The following is a 12,702-nucleotide window of genomic DNA, read 5'->3' as shown; positions in this document are numbered from 1 at the left end:
TTATAAAGTGATCATTTAGTAGCCAGAGCTGAAATTAAGCAAAAGTATATCGTATATATTATTAAAAGATGACTGATCCTTGCATACTATCATTACTCTTTAATACCTTGTAATCTGGTGTCCTTTTTTCTACCCATCTTTTCCCCAAATGAGGGGGCAGCACTGAGGTGTAAACATGAGGGATAATGGGAAGCAAATCCACATTTGTCGAAGGCTGGAATCCCACAACAGGATGTCGAGAGGGCATGTCCCACTGAAAGTAACAGGGAAAAATATAATGACAGCATTTTGAACTAGAAAGAAATTAGATACAAAATAAACTGAGGTCACTTACAGTATGTAACTGCTACCTCAGGTTTCTGCCAAAAATGTGTGGATTTTTTATGACTAAAACCTTTTTATCCTACTCAACACATTACAACAAATCACTCTTAATTTTCCCACCCTTAATTAACACATCAATATTTCAATTAATCATTTTAAAGAAAGCAGATATAAACAATATCAAGGAGATAAGAATTACACATGTTATTAGAATTCTCACTAATGATAATGAAGGATTGTAACACCCTTTGTTAATAGTTTTATAGCTGGTAATATAAATCAAAACTATAATTATTTATTTTAAAACATGGAAACTTGAATGTGATAACAATATAAACAAATATTATTGTTTTTGACCATACAAGCCATAAACATCACTATTTTAATCCCTAATTTTCTAAGAAATTAGGAAAGGTTTTTATGGCCATACAGAAAAGATCATATTTATAATAAAAATGGATGTAGTTGTATATTTATGAGACAGGTTTAACTGGTTGCATTAACCATTCAGATGGTCCTTCTTCACTAAAATTAAATTTCTTTTTTACTGGTTGGAAACTGAATTGATTGAATGTATCAATGACAGAACAAGTAATAAACATTAAGAATGATATAAAATGAAATAAAAATATTATTTTTTAAAAAACATAGATAAATAAAAAAACTGCTAGATAAATTAGCAGTCTTTTCAATCAAACTGTATTAATATAAATATCAAATTAAAACAATACAAGCAATTTTACTTTGCGAAAATGAAAGATCTAACCTACTTTCAATTACAGAATCCATATGCTGTTAATTTCAAATGCAATCAATTTTAAAAAGTGCTTTTAGCTAATTCTTATCCATGACTGATGATAAATATTCACATTGTCTCTAGTGTATTGAGTTTCTCTTAGTTTTACTCTGGTGATACAGTGACTGAATTTATAAACACGTTTTCCATATGGTACTGTTGCAAGCCTGTCAGCTCTGTTCAGCTCCTCTCTTTGAAACATCATTACTGTTGTTGTCAAGACATGAAAACTCCTATTAAGTATGTTTCTTCAGAAGATGCATTTCTGTATGGCACTGAAAATAACTAAGGTAGCCCTATCTCAGTCAATGTGGCTTAGCATGAAACAATGGATGTTTCACGATCATAAGCGGTTACATCACTTGGATGGAAAATGTGACTATAAGGCTTTTAGAATACAAGGAGTATGTGCTCTTTGTAAGTATGTTAAGCTACTGATATGCAGTGCCCTTTCTGAAATAGTAACAAAACACATTACAGAATGATAAAATGTCTTAGAAATCTACAAACTGTCATACTGTAATCTTAACAGCTTTGCACAGAGTCATATTTATCATAATTAAGTTCTGAAAACATGAGGGTCACAATTTATTCATGCCCTTGTAATTAGTATTTTCCATCTGGCATAGAATAAACTGGCAAGATGCCTTCTGTGGCATGCAGTAAGGTGGCACTTCTGATGGGAAATTTTCAACCATTTCTCCAGGAAGAACAATGATGGAGTTTGAATAATGCATGCTCAATCAGACTTGTGCTCTAGAGCTTGAGATAGCCAGTCAAGAACATTTATTTATTGTGTAGTTAACTACCCCTTTGTTAACTATACTCTGGATCATTTTGACCATGTTTGACCTTCTTGGCAGAGAAACCAGGTTTTTGGCCAAAATGTGCTGGTACAGTAGATTCTCCCTGTCTTGACAAGGGCTCCAGAACAATAGGTACAAAACAACCCTGAAACATAATACTGTATAACAACAACAATATTCCACAGTGGGTATGAAGATTTTCTCAACATGAGCTTCACCATTGCTTCACCTTCACAAAGGCCTTCACTACATGGCATCACATTGGTTAACGAACATCACCACATTCACTCAGGGGACATTAAATGGCTGTTTGCGACACTTTGTATCCCGAATAAGCTAGTTTGTGCTGAATATTTCCAGCTGCTGCCTTTGGATTTATAGTTTCTCCCAAACTACCTGTTTCACAACCCATGGTGACAACATACCCTTCCTGGCAAGGATGTAACTATATCAGACTCCATAAATCTCATTGTAATTGACACTACAGTAGAAAGTAGTAGAGTTACCTTTTTGTGTTTTTACAATCATCCCCCATACAGTATATATGACTTTGAAGGGGTATCAATAAATCTGCAGGCCAGTGTGAATTATATTTTCTTCCAATCTATTGTATCTATATGGAAAAGTAATATAAAGATGTATATACACAGACTAGAGTTTACATATATATACAGTATATAGAAACATAATTTAAAAAATGGCCAAATAACTTACAGTATATATGGTAATGCTTCTGGATATATTTTGACATTTAAATTTAAATTATGTCATTATTTGAATCTATTTGTCATATTTTGTCAGTGAATTACAGTACATGAAGTACTTGTCAAAGTGTGCCTTCAGAATATTTTTAAAACTAAAGGAAAGACTGGTTTAGACTTAATATATATATATATGCATATTTCATTATATCATCAAATATATGTCATAGTATTGAAGGCTACAACTTTTATATATACTGTACTTATGTTCTTTACATATTTCCATGTAAACTCAGAGATGATAAAAAGAGAAAATCAATATACTGTACCAGTCACTGGCTTGAGATTTTTTTCTTTCTCTAAATTTCTTCACCAATCTAGTACATACCAGCTGACATTTAAGTACAAAGCAAATAGGTAGTAGCATGAAATGTCTTGTTAAAAAATATCATAACATGTTTTAATTTTAAATATAAAATGGATCTGTCAAAATGATTGCTGAAGGAAAAATTTGTAGCTAGTATAAGTAGGCGATAATACTATTTGCCATCAAGCAATTATTAGACGGTGTGTTGTGGTAGATAACATTCTGAATAGAACTGTAATACGCATAACTCATTTCAGGCTCTCTATGGCAAGCCAAATTACTATTTTACAATACTGTACTTCCTATTCATTTAGAGCTATTGTGTTCATATCAATAAATCAAGATACCATTAAACAATTTGCAGATATAAATTAATATATCTTTGTTGAAAGAAAATGTAATATAACATTATATAAAATAAGATCAGATGTCAAATGTCAAGATGTTTGAAAATGAAACACTTATATTAAAAAACAGTTGTTAATAGATGCAGGGTTATCAATAACCAAAGAGTTGTTAAATGTTAACAGGAAGATTTCAAAGTAAACAAGAAGTCATTCAAGATACACGATCTCTAGTTTAATTTGAGATACCTACTGTTAAATGAGCAAGAAGTCATTTCAAATTATTTTTAAATACACATTTCATTTTAAGATATCTTCATTCATATTAATTTTGATATATCTTAGTATTGAGTTAATCTGAAATGATGTAAACATACATAAAATTCAAAAGATAATGAATAAAGGATAACACAATCTTTTAAGATGTTATTAAATTTAATTGGGGATATCATTCAATAATCTTGTCATATAAAAAGTGTTTTAAGCTGGAGCAAATCTGCATTGAATTACAGTTTTTCTTTTTAATTACACCTTTATTTAACAATAAAATAACATTCAGTAAGATTGTAAGTCAATTATCTTTACTTCAAAAGAATAAGCCATACGGTTTCCTATAAAAGAGCATTTGTAATAGTAAATTGACAGTAGGTGTTAAAAATACAGATTGCATAGTATAAAGGCATATTTTCTTCTAATAGTTTATGCAAACAAATACATTAACTGGAGACAATACTAATGGCATCAATTTGTTGATGCATTATGGTGTTACAGCAGGTTATGTGATATAAAGTCCTTTGTCTCTGACCATGGTGTTATATTACATAACTAACACAATATATGACTTGGCAGGGAAATCTCTAGCTTCTGAGAATACTCGCTACTAATACTCAATTACACCCCTCGCCTCTTGTGTTATTATATTCAGTTTTTTGTTTAGAGAAATTCTGTAGAATATAAAAGGAAATTATATTGCATTATATTCTTGTATTAACAATTTTCTTTTAATTATTGGACTAATACAGTAACTAAGCATATATATAGTATATATGTCCTCTCACTTGCTGGATTAAAAACAGTGCTGCGTTTCACCTTAAATTTGGCACAAAAAAGCCGGTTAAATCTGGACTACAGTATATTGCAGAGTGCGCCTCTAGTGGTAAAAAGGGCGCCATGACAGACTACTGTATTTGCAGGTTATACATTACGTGCTGCATTAGACTTTCAAAAGACTAACTATATAGGAATTAAATAAAACATTCTAAAGCTGCATGTCTGTGTGTGTACACCGTCACTGTATCCATGTACTAATTCATTATAATAAAAAACTTCAAACTCGATGATGTTTGAAGAGTTGTCTCATGGCATATTTATAGTGTGAGCACGTTTGCTTGTGTGCGCGTACTGGGGGGACCATCTCATTCAAGAATATCAGAGAAGTAGGGAAATAATTTACAGACAAAAAGTTGGTGATCATCACAGACCTCCGTACCTGAACGTTTGGCAAATGGAACTGATGAACAGCCGGTTCTGGTGCAGAGGGCATCCGTATCAAAGGCAGAAAAGGGTCACAGGGAAGTTGCCAGCCAGTTACAGCTCGCAGCAGCGGAGGTGGGTGCGGAGAAGACACTAAGAGTGGAGGTGGAGCACCCCCTATCCTGTACAGCCCAGAAGCGGCTGGGATCATCCAAATCCACGGAGGGGGCTCTCCATTCATCTGCCAGAGCTGTGGTTGTCCTTTTAATCTTGGTATAGGAATCATTCTACATTCTATACCCAATGGATTCAGTGGGTAGCCTTTAAGGGACATTAGCAAACAAGATATAAAACAAGCAAACGTGTGGCCAAACAGCTACAGATATTACAATATATAATTAAGAAAATCATGAAACGGGTAATGATAAACATAACAACTGCAAGGGTAACGTATAGTAAAATTGCTTAAGAGTTTTAAGAAGCATTTTCAAAATTATCTGAACTACAAATAACGAAAAAGCTAGTTTCAACCCTACATAATTGTTTATAAAAGTACAGTATACACAGATTACTTTTGATTTACTCGCTTCAAAATTAATGTGCTAATTATTTGATACATGTGTGCTTGATTGTTCTTTTTATGGAGAGGTCATAAACTTAATGCTGAACATGTTATCGGGAAATAGCTTGCTTATAACCAGCTATGGTTGATTTTCGTTACGAACACCCTGCAGTCACGCAACATGGTAAAAACATAAACTCGCTCTAAGACACGTGGAACACATTAACTGCAGGTATTCCTTAAGTATCGGATGTGTTCAGGGGCTTCTTTTAAAGCTCTCCCCAGACGGACTCTTTTGGAACAGCTAATCAATATCAATTCACATAATTCAAAAAATCCTTTTCCGTCCTGACAATTTCAGTTACATAAAAATCAAATAAAGATCTGTATTATTTGGAAATGGGCTTTTTTCCAAATCCAAATGGAAAAAAAATAAAACCGTATCCCACCTTTACTCTGCAGCCGTGGCGATCCCTTTCAAACGCATTGACATTTAAAGTACTGTATTGTGAAATAAACGATACCAAGAATACTCTTCTGTTACGCATGAAATGACTTATGAATACCAAGTATCACCAAAAGGCGTATATAGAATATTTAGGGAAACTTCATATAAAGTTGTTCTAAAACCACTGCTTTTTTTTCAACACTATGTATACAGAACATAGTATAAACTCACCTCAAATGTGGTTCATGAAATGCCAAGAGCAGGTATCTTTACTGGTCCATCATATTTGCTTAGTTCCCCATGAAATGGGAACCGCTGAATTACCTCGAATATCCAAGAATCGTCCTTTGAATTTAATGTGTATTCAATTCCCAGCGCATTCAGAAATGATAGAAAATTAAAGTGCTTATACAGAAAACTGAAGCTGCACGTTTTCCAAATACATCCATGAAAATATCCTCGGCGGAGCCTGCTGTTTTTTTTCTTAACTGCGCTCTACAGCTATCCAGCAAAGGAGATGCTCGGAGACTGTCACTGATTTAGTGATGATAAACCACAGATCTCTCACTCCCCATTTCAGCCTCTCTGATCTCCTCCCTGCTAAAAGAACGCCACCTCTCACACAAGATCGCTCTTCACATTTGATATTAAAAAGCAAAAATCTGAAAATATGAAACACAATAACGACTTATCTCCGTTTCGACTTTCTGTGCTGTTTCATTTGTACAATGCTTTACTGTTCTAAACATTTTAAAATAAATATACGTTGCTGTTGCTTTTGTTTTGTATAATCTAAACTAAAATCACGACGTTTTATAAACATGAAACCTTCCGCTACCTACTCAGCAATGCAAAAAACAGCAACTGCTCACATCAACCTACCTCAGCCTGTACCAGCTGGAGCGCTATGTATGTAATACAGTACGTGCTCTTTGGCGTATAAAAGTCGTTGATTAGTTTCGAATTATATACAGAATCTTGAGTTCTTTGAGAATTACCTTCAGTAGAAATTGAAATTGTCGTATGATATATTTGGAGAGTGTGTCTTCCATTGATTAAAATACAGATGAGAACATTCTACTGTTTTCTAAATGACTTTTTTTTCTAAATGTTAAAAGAAACTGCGATTCAATGCTGTCATAAAAAACATTAATTTAACATTTCATATCGAAGTGGCAATCAAACTCATCATTACGCTATTGTCAGTCACCTTAACTAGTCAATCTTTTAATCAAACACCACATTAACTAATTGCCGACGTACAGTACATATACTGGTTTGTTTACACGTTTATATTATTTAAATCTTGACAGATTCCGAATGTGAGTGAAGTATTATATTTTTCTTACCAGTAGAGGGAACATCAGAACTGTTATACGCAAACAGAGCTTCTTCCTATGCCAACTAAAAAGCTTATTTTCCATTAAATAATGGAATGATTCTTCTGTCGGGCGTCTAATCATCGTTAATTATTCGTGAATATAACATAAATTCCTAACGGGGTACGTTCTTAAATCAGTATGTAACTACAGTATGTACAGTAACTGGAATGGATATTATTTCTGTGGCCCCTTTCTCCCCTCTCAGAGAGCTAGGGGTTGAAGAAACTCAAGCAGGGGTATTTGTAATGTTCTTTGCAAAAATGATTCTTCCCATATTAGTTTTTACCCAACGAAAAGGTATCTTAGAAATATGTATTTTGTTTAACTCTTTCCTGTGTACCTCTTACAAATATATTCATACATTAATTAAAAACGCATGATTTTATAAACTCATGTAACTTTCACAGATGATAAACAGCATTCTTCAACAATGCCAATGATATGTCCTCATCAGGCCTTACTGTATAGATATTGTGTATAAAAATATCCAACTTCACTAATCATTAATCCGAGCTGTAAATAATCCAGCTATAAATATCTTACATTTTTAAAACTAGTTCGCACCATCTTTTCATTTTGTTCACTATTCAACTAATTTACTATAATATTGTAGGCAATTTGTATGTGTTATATCTTCTGATGAAAGAGCTCAGAAGCAATGGAAAATCAGGTAAGGGCTTAAAAATCGTGACCAGTAGTAGCTAAATGCTAGCATAACAGCATTCGATATTACAAGAAAAGACAAGGTCAGGCCAAGAAATAGGAGGTTAATGCCTTACATTTCCAAGAGGGACAGAAAAAGAAATGCATGTCTGTGGATGGAAAATAGTACTGAAAATAGTGACCTGTTTTTAAATCCTTTCTGTTAAAAATAGAGAAAATGTCTCATAAGAAATATCAGAATTTTCAATACTTAAATGGTGTGTGACATACCTAATGCACTATTTGCACTATTTTTACCTAATGCACATACCTAATGCACTTATTAGTACAAAAACCTCATTTTACCAGTTTGATTCTAAAACAGGCAAGAAGGTTGAATAATCCTAAATTATATTTGTTTCTTTCTGTGGTTGACTTCCTTCTCATTAGTTATGGAAAACAAGCATAGCTTCTTAAAGATAAAATCCTCAACTGCAAACACTGTATTGCATCCATTTGATACGAGCAGTTAGTGATGTTGTTTTGCTGCAGTTTCATTAATTAGATAGGTGTCCTTGAACAATATGTAATATGACTAGCAACAACACAGTATGAGATTGTAGTCATTTATTAACCAACAATAAAATAGGTTTTAACTTTAGATCTCCAAACTTGCATTAGTTGTCTGGAGTCTACCACCTCCAGTCCCTGTCAGAGTTCAGTCTCAAGATCATCTGTTTACTAAACAGTTTTTCCTTGCTTCTGATGAAGAATAAAAACAGACTGTGAGTCATTAACTTTCTACACAATTGAAATGTTACAGTACCTCACCTTAAATTAAATATTATAACAACATTTACAAATATTTCTGGAAGTCTTTTATTTAGTTACATTTATTTCACCGTAGTTTTCAAAATGATATTAAAATGGTGGTCTTTGGTTATGTCAGACATTCAGTCATGATGTTGGGGCCACATTCCAAATATATTTGGAACCAGCAACTCACAACTGGCAACCGACTGAAGCTAAGCAGGTGTGAGCCTAGTCAGTACCTGGATGGGAGACCTCCTGGGAAAAAACAAGGTTGCTGCTGGAAGAGGTGTTAGTGGGGCCAGTAGGGGGCACTTGCCCTGCTGTCCATGTGGGTCCTAATGCCCCAGTATAGTGACGGGGACACTATACTGTAAACAGTCGCCGTCCTTCGGATGAGACGCTCTCTGTGGTCATTAAAAATCCCAGGGTGTTTCTCGAAAAGAGTAGGGATGTAACCCTGGCATCATGGCTAAATTTCCCATTGGCCCTTACCAATCATGACTTCCTAATAATTCCCATCTATGAATTGGCTTCCTTACTCTGCTCTTCTCCCCACTGATAGCTGATGTGTGGTGAGCGTTCTGGCGCCCTATGGCTGCTGTCTCATCAGGTGGATGCTGCACATTGGTGGTGGAGGGGAGTCCCCATTAAAGCGCTTTGAGTGGTGTGTCCAGAAAAGTGCTATATAAGTGAAAGCAATTATAATTATTATTAATTATATTTAAGTTGTGTATATGTTTTTGACTTGGGGATATTTTATACAGGTCAAGAAGTCAGAATGTCCCAAATCAAAGTGTGAACATTGAGAAGTTTTGTTATATTGTCTTTTACAATGTCTTCATATGGTTATGACCACATCCCTTGAAGTGTACACATTTTCATTGCCACAATGCTCCTTTACTGTTTCACAATCTTATTTGATTATCTGGGATAACTCTCCCTGGCCAGCAGGAGTCTCTGCTACATACCTCTCCCATGTAGAGAAAGATACCGAAGGACCACCTACACACCCAATGTTACTAAAATGGTATCATGTTGAGATTTTGGCATATACTGTACACCAGGGTGAGTTGTGAGTTGAGATCAATACTGGTGCTTCTGTCATCGATTGAAAACATAGGTGTGTGACAACAAAGTCTAGTGACTTTATGTTTAAGTTTGTACAGAATGGCCAGTGTCATGGCGCATTGTCTTTTCTTGTTCTGATCCTTCCCATTGATCAAAGATTATTCCACAAGCATTTGTTATCTACCACACAGATCAGAGGTGACATGGGAAAATATTGATACAGTACTGGTGATGTCTTCTCTTCTTTGGGACATGAAATGCCCTCTCAGACTGAGAGGGGGGTTCTAGATCTGGGTGTAAATACACAACACATCACATCACTACTAGTCCTGAGCCATGGTTAGTGGGGCTTCAAAAAACCTCAGTGATATGGACTCACCAGAACACAAAGACAAAGGAAACAGAGGACGGGGGCATAAGGAACTACAGTACATTCCTCAGGATTGCCAGGATTAAGAGGATGCCTAGGACCCACCAAAGGACTACACTGAGTTTTACCCTTTCTCTACATGTTGTGGAAGGACGCACAATAGGTAGAAAACATTAATGTACCTTTTGCTGGAGAAAATGAGTCCTAGCAACCTTATGATGATAGGTGGTGTAGTCAGCTACAAAAGCTAAATGTTTCCTGCATTTAGTGGTCACCATTCCATAACACTGTGTTTTTACTTTGGTGTCAATGGCCAATTCATCAAGTATTTTTTGCTCACATGACTAATGAAGGAATCATTAACAGTTCACAGATTTCTGTAAAAGGATATTTTAGCTCAGAGAAAAAAGATTTTGACCCTTAAAGATATTTTTACCCATCTTCAACAAACTTTCTATAATCCATTGGTGGACAGGCACCTCAGGAGCACTGAAACTAAATAAAATAAACACCATACTTGACTGTTAAGATTCCAATATTGCTTCTTTCAAGATGAAATACAGTACCTTATTAGCAGTTCGCACAGGACAGTCACAGAAGCGTATATAAATAAGGATTTCAAGTAGGTAACTGCATCAGCATTCGTAGGCTGCAAAGAAACAAGTTGAAGCATATCCCATTCTGAAAAGAGAAGAAAATAAACACATTTAAGCTGCCGAGCCTTCTTCAGGTTAATGAAGAATGGAAGGTGGATATAAGGATGCAGCAAACAGAACCACATAAATATGTTTTAAAATGTTCATCACAGAGTAGTGTGACAGAACAGTTATTTAGGACTGTTAGCATTTATAACAAATGCTTAGTGACATCTTAAGAATGTTTTTCACTATCATTCTATTTAATTTGAAGTACAAATATACTGTAATATGTTGAAAGAATGTTACTTGTTACCCCTGAATACATGAAAGGAAAAACATAAAAATAAGAAACAGTGTATGCTAATCAATCTATTTTTACTAGTTATGAAAGCATTAATACCAATTGTTAAATCAAAGTATGTTGTGTGAACCCAGATAGACGGCTAGAAGTTGTTTGTAGGGAGGAATTTATTACACTACTTTAAAACTACGCAGTCAAATTCCCAAAGGCCAACTTGAATGTAAAAAATACCCTTAACAGCAGAGAGACAAATGGGAGAAGACATTCTTAAACACACCTGACTTTTCAGCGATTAATAAACTAGAAGAGCATTTGAAAGCTAAGAAATCCCAAGCTAATTTACAAGAAATGTTCCTTAACTGTATGTCTTTTGTAAGAGAGTTATATTTCATTCAAGTGTGTGTGTGCTGAAGTGAGGGGGTTATTAGGTTTTATGTCTCAATGGAGCCAAATGTATATGAAAACATTAATACTGAGAGCTTTTTAGAAATATTTGATAGGAAATGCATACTGTATAGTGAAAAGCAGCATGAAATAATGTACTGTATGCTCTTTCTTCTTTAACATATTAATACTATAAAACAATATATATTTTTTAATTGTTTAAAAATGCTGTTTTGTTAAAACTGTACATTTGGGGAATTATTGATCGTTGTATTTGTTTAGAGTCGAAGTAAATGAAAAGCTATGAAAATGTTTCAAACATGCAGGAAGTTGGTATTTCATACATCCAAAGACATCATTTCTTTTTCTACAGAAAATGTATAATATTTCCTGTGAATGACAATTTGTGCTTAGTATACCAGACAGAATTTTTTAAAAATAATGTGTTATCCCACCTTTAAATTGCACTTAACAAAGTAAGAAAGCCCGCAAATAAGTGAAGGTTGTTTAGTCAACTAGCTTATTTGGTAGTAATTGGTGTTATCAATAATTGAGCAAATAATTGATCTAAAGGTCTCATCCAACCATTTCCAGAAAGAAGCCAGGGTATCAGCTTCAACAATATGGTTGTATAGCTTGTTCCATACTCCAACCTAGTATTTCAGGTTAATCTACTGAGGTAGATCTGCCCTCAGTGGTGGTTTGACTTTGACTTTATAGACCCACCCACAGTCTATTTCCAAGACAAAATTGATTTTCAAAGAATATGCTGCTCAGATTTAAATATGTGTATGTAAAATATTTTTATAACATGCAGAGAATGAACAATTTTTTTTTTCTAGGAGGTGAGCGCCTTTACATTTGGCAGATAACTGAAACAAACATCTGCAAGAACAGATTGTAATAACTGTGCATGATCTGAATTTGATAATGAAGCTTGAATATCCATGAAAACATATTGTATCTCTGCACATACAAAACACTACTTTAAGACAATAGAAACCCTTTTTCTATTGATCCGTTTGCTCAAAATAACAATAAATTGAACAGAAGAACTTCACTCGCTTCTCCTAAGTACTGGTCAGTGAGAGAAAAGCTGCTGTATGCCCCCAATGAGCACTTGTTTTCTGGAAGGCACCGTGAAGTTTGCAAAAAATAGTCCATTTGTTTTTTTAAATGGAAAATTGCTATTGGAAAACAAAATAGGTACCTATAATAACCTACAGTGCCTTGCAAAGATATTCATCCATTACAATGTTTCCACACTTTATTACTGTCTGGGC

General features: G+C 34.3%; 1 protein-coding gene across 2 annotated transcripts in view; it reads right to left on the bottom strand.

Moving 5' to 3' along the window:
* The window catches only part of tcerg1l (transcription elongation regulator 1 like), a 97,733-nt gene extending 90,789 nt beyond the window's left edge, over positions 1-6,944 (bottom strand). Inside the window, exons 1-3 of one of the 2 annotated variants that reach the window (XM_015346537.2) lie at positions 6,053-6,944; positions 4,828-5,132; positions 107-253 (exon numbers count right to left, since the gene is read on the bottom strand). In XM_015346537.2, the coding sequence (XP_015202023.1) occupies positions 107-253; positions 4,828-5,097 (417 nt within the window). In that variant the 5' untranslated portion in view covers positions 5,098-5,132; positions 6,053-6,944. The remainder of the gene's footprint in view (positions 1-106; positions 254-4,827; positions 5,133-6,052) is intronic. The other variant, XM_015346538.2, reaches the window with a different exon arrangement.
* Between the last annotated feature and the right edge of the window lie 5,758 nt (positions 6,945-12,702).

Source organism: Lepisosteus oculatus, chromosome 4 (assembly GCF_040954835.1).
Source record: "Lepisosteus oculatus isolate fLepOcu1 chromosome 4, fLepOcu1.hap2, whole genome shotgun sequence".
NCBI classification, from domain to species: domain Eukaryota; kingdom Metazoa; phylum Chordata; class Actinopteri; order Semionotiformes; family Lepisosteidae; genus Lepisosteus; species Lepisosteus oculatus.
The sequence above is the reverse complement of the archived record's forward strand: the minus strand, read 5'-3'. Positions and strand labels throughout refer to the sequence as shown.